This window comes from Prinia subflava, chromosome 1 (genome assembly GCF_021018805.1).
Source record: "Prinia subflava isolate CZ2003 ecotype Zambia chromosome 1, Cam_Psub_1.2, whole genome shotgun sequence".
Taxonomy (NCBI): domain Eukaryota; kingdom Metazoa; phylum Chordata; class Aves; order Passeriformes; family Cisticolidae; genus Prinia; species Prinia subflava.
In genome coordinates, this window is record NC_086247.1 from 128435962 (window position 1) to 128451077 (window position 15116).

The following is a 15116-nucleotide window of genomic DNA, read 5'->3' on the forward strand; positions in this document are numbered from 1 at the left end:
GTAGTTAACACCTCATTTTCTGTGACGTTTTAGAGGCTGGTGCAAGCCTGAACACATTTGCTCTGTAGAGCAGCTTCTCTTCAGACATCATCATTGAAACAGAAGGAACACTGATTAATTGAACAAATCCAAGACTCATTTAAATACCACAGATCCTTCTGTTTATTTGGAAGAGATTTCGAAACACCTAATTTCTTATGTTTGTGACTATTTTCTATTGAGAGAAAACTTGATAGGCAAAAATCATACTATTCCAATGGTGATAAATATTACCAAATAAGCATTAATCCAAAATTTGCTTATAAATTCTAGATGACCTTCCTAGATGGATCTAGGAAAGCATAGTAGGAAGAATGGAGGTTCACAGAGCAGAAGTGTAGATTCAGTACAAAATCCCTGTCAAACTTTCTTATCATGGCCACAGCCTCCCTGTGATTGTGATAGTTGCTCTACTCTGATGAGAATCCTGTGCCTGTTCACTTCTCCTCTAGGTATTTACTCATTGAAAAACTTTATAATAAAATTGCTGAATCTCAGAAAACAACCTTTAGGTGACACTTTAGTGTTGCCTGTAAGTACCAATACTCCCTACCACTTGTTGAGGCCTGCTCCTGAGGCTGAAAGCAGAGCTCTGAAATGACAGCCATCGGCCAGTATTGAAAACCCATGTTTACATCTAAAAACTGAAAGAGAAAGCTGTCCTAAGTTCAGGGAAGAAACAGAAGTTAAATATGTTTAAAAATCAAGTTTTTCAGCACCTGCAACTGACCTGTTTCTCCACACCATTTACTCCATTCCAATATACAACATAAAAATATCCCTGAGAAAAAATCAAGCAAAACCCAACAACTCTTAAATCCATGGAACAGACTGCCCTTTAAATCAAAAGTGAAAAGTAAACAAAGCCTTGAACTCAGGCATGGTCAAAGGATCAGATCAAGAGTTCCTCAGAGAACTGTGCTGCCTCTGGACACAGTGAGAGACAACGCAACCCTCCTGGCTGTCCTGAGCACACCACCAGGTTTGGCAGTCCCCTCCCAGCACCAGGGCTCTGGCTCTGTGCCCGTGACCAGCACAGACACGATGCAGCTTGAGCACTTCCATCAGGGCCAGGCAAAGAGCTGTGGGAGAAGCCTCATTTCCTGGTCCTTGCCAAAAGCACCCTGCAGGGATGCCTGGGAACCTGGGTGACCACAACCCTCTGACCCGACTTCCTGGCCTGGCCTCAGATGTGCCTAATCCCTGGAGAGGTCACTGTCCCCAGAGCTGTGCTGTCCTTGTTCAGGGAGTGTGGGACTGCCCTGCTCTCAGCGAGGTCTCTGCCCCAGCCCCTGCACTCTTGGCACCCTTGCTTGGCTGCAGGCTCACCTGCCTGGTGGAGCCACCAGCACCTGCTGCTCCCTCACTCTGGCTTACTGCAATTTTGTCTGGAAAAGTAAACAAGACCCTGCACATCAGGCTCTTAAACTAAACCTGAAAACAGGATTAACTTCTCTCGGTTCTTTTGAAAGATGACATACAAAACAATATTCTAATTGATTTTAGATATTTATATGATTTTTTTAATGATGAAGGTGATGAGACACTGGAATAGGCTGCCCAGAAAAGTTGTGTTCAAAGTCAGGCTGCACAGCTTTGAGCAAGATTTATTCAAAAGATGTTCATGCCCATGGAGGCAGGTTGGACTAAATGATCTGCCTTCCAACCCAAACCCTTCTGTGACTCCATGATCTTTCAGTTGCTTCAAGCAAAAACACTCCCCACCCACCCCAGTTGCACCATCAGCACCATGGGGATTTTGCAGAGTTTCTGACTGTCTTGCCAAACACAAATGGAAAGCAGCACTGCTGTCTCAGTTTTTCACTTTCTGATCTTACACTGAGATTAGGACTACAAGACACTTGGATCTTTGAGATTGATGGGAGATTTTTAGCTGTGTGCCAAACCAAAATGCTAGCATTAAACCTGTACTTTCCTCTATGGCTAGCAACAGTAGGAACGAATGATGGGTTGGAATTTATATTATGAAAGCCACAAAATATGAGAAACTCCTAAAGAACTACTAGTTTCCAAGATTCTCAAGCTAACTGAAAATTACTTGTTTTCTTAAATCTGGCTTTCAGCATGTTAACATTAAAAACAATTTGTGATGATCAGGAAAGCCTCTGAAACATTTTTCCGTATTTCTGCATTTGAGTTGCTTATCAAAACCAACTGCATGTGTTACGCCTATTTCATAAGTCTCTTTTCCCTTTTCAGAGTAATAGATCTGCTTGTTACAGAACAAGCACCATTTTTACAGCTTCATGAAGGGATGAGGTGACCAGTATCCAGAAAATAAGTGAACTGGCAGTTAGACATAAAAATGTTTTAGTCTCTGGTAAGAAATTATATTTTGTATTTGTTTTGTAGATAGAGAATTACAAATTATTTTTGCTTGACTCCCACACATGCAATATTTACTCCAAACGCTAAAATAGTGAATTTCTTTCAGCTGCTAGGCTGCAAAGTTGATTTTCTTGACTCTGCTGTTTTTATGAGTCACCTTTCTAGTCAGACATTGAATTCCCAAATGCACTGATACTTTACAAGGAAAGGTAGATTCCAAATATAGCAATTTATAACAGGACTTGGGGAAGTTTTGAAAAGAAAAGAAAAGAAAAAAATCATCCTCAGGATTTGACAGGGCAAGAGCTGTGATGGAGCACTGAATTTTCTTCTCAAATATCTCTTTTTCCAATATCAACTGATACAAAAAGGTTCCTCCCATGTCCACAGGGTATTGGTGAACTAGGATTTTTGTTCAGGCTCCGAATGACAGACACAGTTTAAGAACCAACTTAAAATTTAAGAAATTAAATTCTCACTCCCTCTGAGAGTGCTCAATGCCTACAGTAGTATTCACACTAATGGTTCTAGACATCTGCTACTGAGCTGTGTTAAAGATCTCTACTATTGGATTTCCAGAATATTTTACACCAGTTTAGAAAAGCTTCAGAACATTCCATCTGAGTAACAAAATAGGAACAAACAGAATGGCTAAATGTTGTGGTTTGGTTTTATTTTTTTCCACTGACACTACTCCTAGACAAAAACGCCCCTTCCAGATAAATATCTACTCAAGTCCTGATCCATAATTTTGCAACTACATTTGTCTTGCAAGACAGTGATATGCTTCACTGATAAGGCTGATGGCAGCTCTTCTGCCCAGTGCCAGTGTCCATTTCATTGCAGACAGCTAAATTAACTTTTGTCTGAGCAAAGAAATAATAATAAGTTAAAAAAAGAGAAGACTCAAGTAAAATCGATCATTCTTAAGTTTATATTTAACGGATTAATTTTGTGTGAATTTATGTGAACAAAGCTTAAATAGTCACTGACAGCATTTCAGGGAAAAGGAATGAAGCTAAATTGAATGCAAAATCAGTACCAGCAACTGTGGGACATAGCAACACTTGGGTGCAGAATTCTGCCTGTTACAGAACCTGAAATGCTAAATGGTCTCCAGACTTTTTGGGGATGATGATGTCTCCTTTGACCCTTCCACAATGCAAGTGCTGGAGTGACTTCATGGAGCCATCAAAACCACTGCAGGTGAACAAACTCTAGTGGAAGGCAGCCATTAAGCATGACAACAGACATAGATGTGAAACAGATTTGTTTTAATGGAGAACTTTTGCCGAAAACCTCAGTTCTCAGAAAGGGTTCCAACAGTCTCTTGTACTATTGGACTTTGATATTCTAGAGGTTTTTGTGACTTGAAAATGCTCAAGAAGAAGTAACAGTTAAACAGAGAAACACTGTAAGATTCCTGATAAGAACGAGTCCATAAATCAGAGCAGCAGAAGCTGAATATTGATGATAACAGTCACAAGGAGGAAAACAAATTGTCAAAAGAGAAAAAAGAAAAGGATCAGTATAGCAGCAGTAATTTTTTTCTCTTCTGCTCACTTAAGCAAACCTGCAAAACTGTGAAAGAGCTTGATCAAAGCTCCAAATTTAGCCAATTCTCAGGTATGTATACTTCAGATTAGTTTTTGAATAACAAGAAGACTTTGAAAATCCTAAACTACTTAATTTTTACCAAACTAAGAGTCAGGTTCTGAGATAGAGCATCTACATTCACCACGACCAGAAATGCATAGACACTTCTTGGCTTCTAATATAAAAAGTCTGGGGGTAAAATGAAAAGGAAGGAGCCTGAATAAAAGCCAGTTCTTTAACAACTGCAGTAAGATATTCCCTTCCCACAGCTCCAATCATAAAGCTAGAAGCCTGAACTTCGACCTTTCCTGTTTTGTAAGGGTGTAACTTCTCCCCACTCACAGCATGAAAGGAAAACAAGAAAGTACATTTTCAATGCTCCTGAATATGAGTTCAGACCAATGTAAATAAAATTTCAGCTATTTAGTCCAAATGAGCAGACTAAGAAAATTAACTTTGTCAGGAAAAGTAAGAATACTGAACAAGTTTTATCATGGCTTCTCTTAACATTTCATTTAGTTTAAGCATCTCAAAGAAACTTCAAGATCAAAATTTGAAAGATGAAAGAATCACTTTATACAGAAGAACCACTTACCCACAATAACAAATCCATCTGCTTCTCTCTCTGGAGCTGTAACCTTCTTTGAATCTTGACTTTTCCGGAAGAAGCTGAACATAGTCTCTTTGGGTTCCTTCTGTCTTGTAAGGTGTTATCTAAAATGCAGACAAAACATGTTAAATAAACATATGATAACAGAACTTACAATAAGTTCACATAACAGACCATGTAGTAAGGCCAGATACCTAATCTTTACTACCCAATTTGAAATATCAGGCATTTGTGTGTCAGACATTACCTTATTGATGTAGCAATTTACTTTAACAGGCAAGAGGAGAGTGAAGTACAAAAGGTTTATTATACAAAGTTATGAATGGAGTGGAATCATAAAAACCCAAAACAACAACAATAAAAACGCCAACAAACAAACAAAACTTCAACTTTTCTCAATGAAAATTAAAAATTGAAACTTCTTTCAGCATTTATCCAGCATGTTTTCATATTTTTCTGCTACTTTGTACTGTTATTAGACAAGTTTTCTCTTCAAAGACAGTGGTAACTATTCTCCGTTTCCCAGTTTGCAATCTTAAAAGACAGCCTAACAGTTGAGTATATTTGATTAACAGCTACCAATAATTTCCTTAAAAGAAAAAGCAGCAAAATCATCTGTAGCAATTTTTTTGCAACAGTAATTCATTAAAAGAATCTTCCAAGGTAGCTAAGAACTCCATTGCTAGAACAAAACAAGGAAACGATTGCGAAAAAAACATGGACTAAAAAGAAAATGCACAGAATCCTCTCTCTCAGAACTGGAAGATTACATAGAAGCAATTCTGAGTAGCTTAAATAGGACAAAGTCATACTAAAAACCCACAAAGAGACCCATGAGGGCCCTCTAAGGCTGAATTTGGACCCCTGGACACCAACCTATGGAGCAGCTTGTGGTCTGGCTGAAATACATTCTGTGCTGGACACAAATGGGAAGCCTTAATAAAGGCATGCAAAGATCTTCTCTACTAAAATACCCATATAAAATTGGGAAAAGTGGAATAATGTAATTGCAACTTTAAAGCAGAGTTTGAGGAGCACAATCCTGAATTATTTTGCAGATATGAACATGTTAAGGAGAAGGGAAGGGACGGACAAACCAATAGCAACATCTAATATACACCTCCAACAGAGGAAAGGATTCCAGAGTAAAGATTTAAAGAGGTATACAGGGTCAAGTTTCAATAACATTAATTCACATTAAATTTAACAAAGAAGAACATTTAGAATGTGGAAAAGAATCAAGAGTGCTATTGTGAAATGTGCAGATTAAAAAACAAAACAAAACAAAAACCCCAAAGATTAAAATCCTAGATTAACTATTAGCTGGAATTCTTCACTTCCCACCTAAATATTCATTATACAAAAAACAAGACTCTTTTTTTGCTGTGGCCAGGGACCTGTGGCAGCTCAGTATTGACTGTTCATATAAATGTCTAAAGTTCTGCTGTTACAAGCGATCACACACTCCAGAAAGTCCTGTATGAAGTGCAAGCATGGCTTGGAACAGTGTATAAATAGATCATGGCAAAAGCAGCAGCTATTCAAACTGTGGCCTGATACCTGAGACTGGAGGACTGAATACCCCACAGCCTGGCCAGCTACTGCTTGCTTATGCTGACACTGTGCAACTTCTAGCCACCAAATAAACTACATTAACGTGCACAAGAACAGAACAAACCATTCTGTGATGCAATCCGAGGAATACAGTTATTTTTAAAAAATGTTAGTTAACAGCACTTTATTCCTTTTTGCTTGTTTTCCTACCTTAGCAAGAGAAATACTGATATTTCCAGTTCCATGGAGATTACACAGTAGAAACTCCTAATTATCTCATTTATTCCTTACCTCCCCCCACACCCAGGCTCAACACATGGCGCCAGCAGCATATTCCTTTTTCAGCCCTCAGGGAATAAGTCTTCTCCTGCTACCAATTAGGGTTGTCAGTCCCATAGCTCAAGTGGTAAAAACCTGTGCTGTAATGCTCAAGAGTCAGGTTTCTGCTCCAATGATGTATGAAGGAGAGGCAGTTGTGGAACAGTTTAAAATGCAATTTTACCTTCATCCTAAGTGTGCAACAACCAGAAGCAAAATCAACTTGATGTGCAAAATCTTAAAGATAGCTTTGGTAAAGGCTCAGATTCCAGTCAGTCACTTGAGGTGCCAGAGCTGCAGTTGCTCCAATGACACTTTTTTCTCTTTTGATCTGCATTATTGTACAGTTTTCAGCTCTATCACATCATGTCCCCCTTCCCTTCTTTCTTGCACAAAGAAAAGCATCTTAATCAGTACACACATGGCACAAAAGATTTGTATAGGGAACCGTGCACTTTTAGTCTTTTAAATCCTGCATACTTAACATACCTAAACTTCACTGCTTAAAAGACAATAGGCATTTAAATTCAGAGTAAATTAGCAATTAGGACAATTTCATCTAGCTAAATTAATGTTACAAGCACTTTCACATAGTAGATTTTTTACTTTTGTTGACAGTATCCCATATTTTTCTAAACCCCACAGAATTCATCTTATCCACATACGTAAGTTTTGATCTTTATTTTGGAATTTTCCATTTTTGAAGTAGCTTAATTCCACTGCCAGCAGTATTTCTTTAACAGAAAACAAAACAAAAAACCAAAACCAAACAAATCAAAACCAAAACCCACACATAGGTTTGCCTGAAGCAGAAAACCAAACAAAAATAACAAAAGTACATCCTAAGCTCAGGTCTCAAGTCCTTATGGTATGAAAATCACCAGCCCAGCCCTAAGAAAATAGTACCTGCTTATTTTGTGACTCTGAATGTGGGGAGGCAGTATAAAAAACAAAAAGACTAACATGTTTAGTGTTTCCTTCTCTGGGAACCTCTTAGAAACAAAATTGTGCTAGTAGATCTTGGGTCTTTGTAAGGTATGCAGAAGGAAGAGTTCGACAACTACTACTTTCAGTATTTCAGTAGCTTTGTTGAACACACTATTAAGAATAAACCAAAAAACAAAGGATCACTAAAAAAAACAGAGGCAGGGCAAGGAAACAAAAAATAGAGCTATATACAATATAGCATGGGTAAAGGAAAGACTGTAGACAGGCAATGCATTTGTGATGCTCTTTTAAGAATCCTATCAACTGTGCTACTTCAAAAGTAAACATAAATCTCCCCAGCAACAGGAAATGCAACCACTAAATTTCTTGAATCACATGTTAAAAACAGAACAAAGCCCCTATCCAACAAAGAAACATAGAGCTGAATGGAAACACTCGTGCTCTTGAAGATAAGGACACAGTTTAAGTACTTGCAGAATCAGGCTGCAGTTTTACTACTTGTAGATAAGATGAGGTTTCAGGTAATGAAAGCTCAGAACAACCAGTTTCATACAAGTTTCATTTCAGAGTAAAAATTAAATTTGAAGTTTTGGGACCTGGATGCATGGTCACATGGACTTCAGAAAAAAAGCACTTAGTTGTGGAGGTTTTTTTAAAGCTGTCAACACAAAATTACAGAAAATACACCCACCATTCAGAGATAGTACTACATTCCTGCAGTCATTTCTCTTATATAGCACAGCACTTTTCCCTTCCAGATGGGATTAATTTTATTTCTATAGGAGACCTGAAATTGAATTCACTGCCTAAAGATAAAAATCTCCCTTGGTAGGAATATGCAATTCCCTTCCTCCTCATGTTTCTCTCTCACAAAAAAAAAGTGAACACAATCGCTGATAGTTAAGAATAATGCTTTTGGCATGGCTTCAGTCATTAGCAAATAATAAGCTCTGAGCTACAGCAATTCTGTGAGGCTGCAAAATATATTTTGTCTTTCTGTGAGGCTTTGAGAACATACGTGGCACTGGACAAAGATGAGTTACAGAGCTGCACAAAGGGGTTAATTTATTCCTCCTGCATTTTGTCAGTCTCCTTTGACAAGAACTATGGGCGACCTTTGAGCCAAACCAATATGTTAAATCAAATAAAAATTTCTATACAACAAAGATCTTAGTGTATTTACCATTACTTTTCAACCTTTTCTGAAGGTTCACAATACTTGAGGAGAATCGTAATTTAATGTTAAAAACACCAAAGATGCCTACTAAGATGAAGAGACAATGCCCAGTAACACAGCAAAGCAGAATTGCGGTGGCACTGCCAGTAATTACATAAATGATGAAATGAGGACAGAAGAAGACACAAAACTGACCTTAAATGAAAGAACCAGAATAATTTCACATCTAGCAGCTTAAGATATACAATCTATGGAAAAAGAAAACAGAGAGCATCAGAGCAGTTCTCACTTCCATATTACCATCTGCTGTGACTCACCAATAAAGCAGCAATCAGAAAAAGAGCAAGATGTACAATCCTTCTTATCGTGAAAACAACCAATCTAAGAGTCAAGAATAAGCGTGCTGAAAATATTTCTCTGTGACACCAAAAGAACAGTTTAAAAGCTTTTGGCCTAGTCTAAGTTACTGTGTGAAGAAGGAAAAAAAAAGGCATATAATTTCTTTTCTCTGGTATTAACATCAGTCATGGTTCTTTAGTTTGTATTTCTTGAAAACAGAAGAATGGAAAGTAACCTAAGAAACCCAAATTTTTAAAAAAAGGATATGTGTGAAATGTAACATTAACAAAGGTATTTTTTCTGTATTACATAAAATGTATTTATTTTTAATGTTTTTATAAAATTTAAGGAAAGCAGAAGTACAAGAACTATACAACCCAAATTACCATAGTATAAAAACACTTGGAGAGGCTGAATCATAAAAAACCAGCCACAACCAAGTCAGACAATAAAAGCACAGGTGACAAAAACAAAGCCAGGAGTGAAATAACAGCACTTAAACTGATGTAAACATTCAAACCCCTGAAGACAGGAAATGCAAAAAGAGAAAGCTAGGTGTTAATGAAACACAATACACGACAGGCTGAAGCCTACTGTTTTCCCTTCAAACAATTTTCTTTTGAATGCAAACCTTCAACAGCTGCTAAGTGTGATACAGACTCGCATTTGTAAGAACTTGTACAACATGTTTGTCTAGCCGCTGACCCTTCAAATTCTTCAGCCCTGGAAGGGCCACTGTGCAGCAGCCTGCTGCACCTTGCTCCAGCAGTACAGCGATGAGCTCTCTCCTTTCAAATCTCTGAAGATATGCTATGGAGATGAGGATATTCTCTTGCAAATAAAATACTGAACAGGCGAATGTCACGGTGACGCTGAGGGGATGACAAGCAGCTAAATCTCATATAAGATTTAACTCCAGAGCACTCCCTGGTCACGTGCTGGTTCTGCACAGCTTCTGGCAGTAGCTTTCTGTTTCCTTGGCAAGCTGACACAAGCTACTGCCCTACAACAACACTACTCCAGCAACTAACAAAAACCACTTGGTGCTGGTTAGCAAGCTGAGCTGGCCCGTGGCTGGTTAGAAGAGACAGGCGGCGCATGGGCGGTTTTGCGATTGCCCTTTTAAATAAGAGCAGTGTTGGATTTTCCCAAGTATTTCCTGAAACACCAGTCTTGGCAAAGAAAAGGAAATCGCTGCCACAGAATGGCTGCAGTTGGAAAGAACCTTCAGAGGCAACCTTGTCCAACCCCCTGCTTAAGGAGAACCATCTTAGAGCTTGTTGTTCAGGACCATATCCAGGTGGCTTTTGACTATCTCCAAGGATGGAGACCCCACAACCTCTCTGGGCAACCTGTACCAGTGCTTGGTCACTCTCACAGTGACAAAAGTGTTCCCTGATGTTCCCTGAGAAACCTCCTGTGTTTCAGTTTGTACCTTTTGCCTCTCTTCCTTTCACTGGGCACGACTGAACAGAGATTTATTGTCCTCTTTTACCCTTCCTTCAGGCGTTTATATTCATTAATAAGAATGCTCTGAGCCTTCTCTTCTCTAGGCTAAACAGCTTTCTCAGTCTTTCCTCATATATAAGATGGTCCAGTCTGATAATCATTGCTGTGACCCTTCTTTGGCCTCTTGCCAGTATGTCCATGTCACACCCAGCACTCCGGGTGCTCCACCAGTGCACAGCAGAGGGGAAGCAGCAGCTCCCTCAGCCTGCTGGCAACACCTCCTCAAATGTAGATTGGGACATGTGAGTTGCCTTTGCCACAAGAGCGATTGGGGGGAACCTGTCCATGCCAGGGATCAGTTGGGAAAACACACGGGAAAAGGCAAGATGCATGGCAAGTGCCATGTCCAGATACTGTATCTGTCTTACATCCATCAGTTGTTCTAAACCTGGAGACTGAGCACCAGCCTGATTTCCACAATACAATAAAATATAATTAATAGAACAGAAAAGAATAGCTCAGAAAGAATCTACAATGGAAAGAATCTCCAATGATCATCTGGTCCTATTGTCCACTGACCACTTCAGGGAGGATCAGAAGCTGAAGCACATTATTAAAGGCATTGTCCAAATGCCTCTTTAAACACTGACAGGCTTGGGGCTTCGACCACCTCTCTAGAAAGCCTGTCCTAGTGCTTGACTACCCTTTCAGAAAAGAAATGCTTCCTAATGTTCAATCTAAACCTCTTCTGGTGCAGCTTTGAATCATTCCCATGTACCCTGGGATATTCCACTGAATACCAGGGAGACCTGCATCTCATCTCCACTTCCCGCCCTCAGGAAGCCTCGAGTGGGTGAGGACAACCCTCAGCCTCCTTTTCTCCAAACCAGGCAAACCCGAAGTCCTTAGCTGTTTCTCACAGGACATTGCCTTCACCAGCTTTGGACATTGCCTTCACCAGCTTAGATTCCCTCACAGGACATTGCCTCCACCAGCTTTGATTCCCTCGTCTGGATGTAGCTGCAGATCCCAAAACTACCCAGTACTCCAGATGAGGCCACACCAGCGCTGACTACAGCGGGATAATCGCCTGTGTTTGTACGGTGCTTGACGCACCCCGGGACGCCTTTTGCTGCCAGGGCACGCTGCCAAATGACACCTGAGCGGAACCAGTACCTGAAGGGAGAGGGAAAACGCCGGGGAGGGGAAATATGGGGCAATTTAAAGGGATTAAATGACAGGACAAGCTGACGGCCGGCTCCCCCGGCCTCCCCGGGCTCGGCCCCGCCGCCCTCCCCGCCGCGGCAGCATCGGCAGCCGCCCCTCCATCCGTCACCCACCCTCCCGCTGCCGCCGCCGCTCTCACCAACCTCCGCCTCCGCTTCCGGGTCGCCTCGGGCGGAGGGGAAGTCCCGCCCCGACCGCCCGCTCCCGGGGCCGCCGTCCCGCCCTCGGCGGAAGGCGGGAAGCGGCTCCGGCCATGGGTGACATCCACGAGGTGCCGCGGCCGCGTATCGCCACGGGCCAGCTGGCGCAGCACATCGGGGGGCCCGTCTGCTTCGTGGGGCGCGTCGAGAAGGTCCGCGGGGCGCTCGGCGGGCTCTGGCGGCGCTGCCCCGGCGCTCCGTGCGGGCAGCTCGGCCGCTCCAGGCCTGGGAGCGGGGCGGGAGGCGGACGGGTCTTGCGGGAAAGAACTGGCTGAGGCGGCCGAAGCTGTGGCGCTTCCAGGTGCCTTTGGGGCGCACAGGCCTAATGTCTTTTCTAGACCTAAATGTTCTTTTGCAGATTCATCCCAGCGGGAAGCTTGTCGTGCTTGCGGATGGACTCGGAAAGCATACGACTGTGGAGCTGAGCGAGCCTGTAAGTTAAGGAGTGCTTTGGAAATACTTGATGTCGCCTCTTGTGGATTCCGGAGGTTTTGTCTCTTCTGAAACCTGCACATGCCTGTACATGTTTTGAGTTTTTCCACCTGTATTTCATTGCCTCTCTTTCTTGCATCTTGCAGCTAACCTGTAGTCTTCTTACCCGTGAGCTGCTTTGGTCTTCATCGATTTTCAGCTGGTGCTAAGAGACGGAACTCATTCCTTGTCAGACACATCCCTGTCTGGCTGTTTTATCTTACTCTATTCGTTGTTCACAGTGTAATATATTCCACTACGTTAGGTTTATTTTAATTTCAGTTTTTTCTCCCATTTTCTTATCGCTTCTACAATCAAAATGAACATGGTGATTTCAAGAGTTTTTAAAGTTAACATTGCTCTATCCTCTTAGAACACTTTGCGTTCAGTAAACTTCATAGTTAGCTCGAAGTGTTCATTCTTAAAAAAAACCCCAAGCAATGAATGCGATGTGTATAACATAATTAGAACTACTGAACAAAAATACTGCTTCCTTTGTTGTCACCTGCCACTGAAGGAATAACATTTGGGCATTCTCTTCTGATTCATCTCTCCAATTCACCCAATGTCAGTGGGGAAACTAATAGATTTGCTAATCAAAATGCTTTCTATCTATTTTCCCTTTCAGTGTATTTCATTGTTTGTGTATTTCCTCAGCAGAGGACCCCAGAATTATGGAGAGGGAATCACTCCAGAAGATTTAATAGAAAGTAAAAATGAGTCTTAGATATTAGAAGAGGATTACCAAAATAGTACTGCACTGTTAAAATTTGTATCTTAAAAAACAACAACAAAAAGAAAAGTTCAAGCTGTACTATTTTGGCATATGATATAATTTTTAGTCTTTTTTCCTTTGTTCAACCAAGGCTTATTAGTGACAATTTTGTATTCTGAACACTTACTGACAGATTACTTAAGACATTATTTCCAGATATACCTCCTGGATGTGTAACCCTGGAATTGCTCTCTGGAATGTGTGATACTTCCTTAACTCTTACAGAGTTCTGTAATTGACACAGGTTTGAACGCAGTGCATTAAAATCAGAATTGTTCTCTCTCTGTGTCTGTTCAGTGATTAAATGACACAGTTTTATATACTCATGAACCAGTATCTTTCCTTGGATGTGTCTTTTTTTTTTTTTTTTTTTTCTTTTTCTTTTTCTTTTTTTTTTGTTGTTGTTGTTGTTGGTATTGAATTGGCTATTACAAAACCTGTAAATTTCTAAGTGGATCAAGGTGTTTGTGGGGGGAGGATGACAGGGATGTTCATTGGTACTGTATTGTTTGACATGGAACAGAATCTGCCATGAACAAACCATCAGTTGTGGAGAGTTCCTAGCTGTGCAGTAAAGACAGCAGCTACTTTAGTGTAACTAATTTCCTATTTGGTGTGTTTTCTAGCTGGATGAGGAGATTTCAGGAGTTATTGAAGTGGTGGGAAGAGTAACAAATCAGGCCACCATCATGTGTGCGTCATATGTCCAGTTCAGAGAAGATAAAAGTTCATTTGGTAAGTAAGAATATACATTATGGCAAATTCGTTTTGAGTTCTCAACTTGCTTCAGTAAATGAGAAAGGAAACCTAGTTAACTTTTTTTACAGATGAGGTCTTTCTTCAGGCTGCCAGATAAGGAGCAAGGTGTAGAAGAGTATCATGAGAAAAGTTCTGTACCACATATAGTGGTTTACAGTTAAACTGCAGAGAGTGACTCAATGCTGGAGCCAGTCTAGATAATTGCTGTGGCCTAGTTGTTCTCCCACTCCTGACCATGATTCTCACCTTGCCCTGGACCTTTTGTGGTTGTGCAGCTAGCAGGCCTAAAAGTAACCCTCAGAAAACAAGCAATGAATGTTCCTGCCATGGGAAATGGGAGCTTGAGGGAGACTGGGGTCACTCAGCAGCACTGCTTTAAAATAAGCAGTACTTGAATGTTGTCGGTGGCTTGTGGGGAATTGAGCTTATGCATTATAACCATTTCCTTTGCTCTTTTTCAGATCTGGAACTCTACAATGAAGCACTAAAAATTATTCATGAATTCCCCGAATACTTCCCATTTGGTACTGGGATGAACACTTGATTGTTATTAGCATGTATTTAGAGCTTGAGAGGAGACAACAGTACTGTGGTTTCTCACCTGACAGCATGGTAACAGTTGCAGTTATTTTCAACAAATATACCGAAAAGACACTGTTGCATGTGCTAAGTATTGCCTTTGAGGAGTATTTTCTCTGAAAATGTATTTATTCAGCAAGGAGAATGAATGTGAATGTCTCACTCACTGTATATATTTAACCCTTTTCCATCTGTGATGAGTGTCCTCTTACAAGATCAGACTTGTCAGAAACTGAAATTTTGTAAGCATCCTTTTCTAGTTGGTAGAGGTTCTAGGATAACTTTTATGAAAAAAAAATGGTGGGGTTCCAATATAAAGATTTTTGATTTAATTTGCTTTGATATAAATTTATTGAATGAGTGGGTATTTTGCATCTTGAAAATGGTATCTTCTCCAATAAAAAAGATTCCCTGCATTTAACCATTCGTGTCAGCATTAAATGTTAGAGTGCTCTTTTCAGTGATATGTGGCGACTCCTGTTCTATTTTATCTGATACAGTTAAATTTAACAAAGTGGAATACAAGGTTCTTGCCTTTGCACTGATATTAAACTCTTGGGAGATGTCGAATTAGGCTTGGGGACTTCAAGCACAGTTGAAGTGCCATCACAGCCTTCATTCTTGGTTGGAGTCTAGGCAGCAGTACCAGGATTCAGCCAGCTTGTCATGGTGACTAACCCTAGGAACTTCCAACAGGCCCCAATTTTGTTACTATCCAGGCTACTT

At 40.6% G+C, this 15116-nt stretch overlaps 2 protein-coding genes across 4 annotated transcripts in view; one reads left to right on the plus strand and one right to left on the minus strand.

Annotated features, from left to right (window-relative positions):
- Window positions 1–11788, minus strand: part of UMAD1 (UBAP1-MVB12-associated (UMA) domain containing 1) — a 77911-nt gene extending 66123 nt beyond the window's left edge. Inside the window, exons 1-3 of one of the 3 annotated variants that reach the window (XM_063411682.1) lie at window positions 11750–11770; window positions 8787–8839; window positions 4580–4698 (exon numbers count right to left, since the gene is read on the minus strand). In XM_063411682.1, the coding sequence (XP_063267752.1) occupies window positions 4580–4661 (82 nt within the window). In that variant the 5' untranslated portion in view covers window positions 4662–4698; window positions 8787–8839; window positions 11750–11770. The other 2 variants (XM_063411675.1, XM_063411691.1) reach the window with 2 other exon arrangements.
- RPA3 (replication protein A3) lies at window positions 11782–14806 on the plus strand. The gene is made up of 4 exons (XM_063411700.1): window positions 11782–11958; window positions 12165–12239; window positions 13679–13787; window positions 14273–14806. The coding sequence occupies exons 1-4, from the start codon at window positions 11860–11862 to the stop codon at window positions 14353–14355; spliced, it is 366 nt and encodes a 121-aa protein (XP_063267770.1). The 5' UTR covers window positions 11782–11859; the 3' UTR covers window positions 14356–14806.
- The last annotated feature ends 310 nt before the right edge of the window (window positions 14807–15116 follow it).

What these genes read in the sequence shown, in the direction of transcription:
- RPA3 (XM_063411700.1), top strand. Translation starts at nt 11,860, where the DNA reads ATGGGTGACATCCACGAGGTGCCGCGGCCGCGTATCGCCACGGGCCAG. An exon ending in TCGTGGGGCGCGTCGAGAAG is followed by an intron (nt 11,959 to 12,164) that starts GTCCGCGGGGCG and finishes GTTCTTTTGCAG; the next exon opens with ATTCATCCCAGCGGGAAGCT. An exon ending in AGAAGATAAAAGTTCATTTG is followed by an intron (nt 13,788 to 14,272) that starts GTAAGTAAGAAT and finishes GCTCTTTTTCAG; the next exon opens with ATCTGGAACTCTACAATGAA.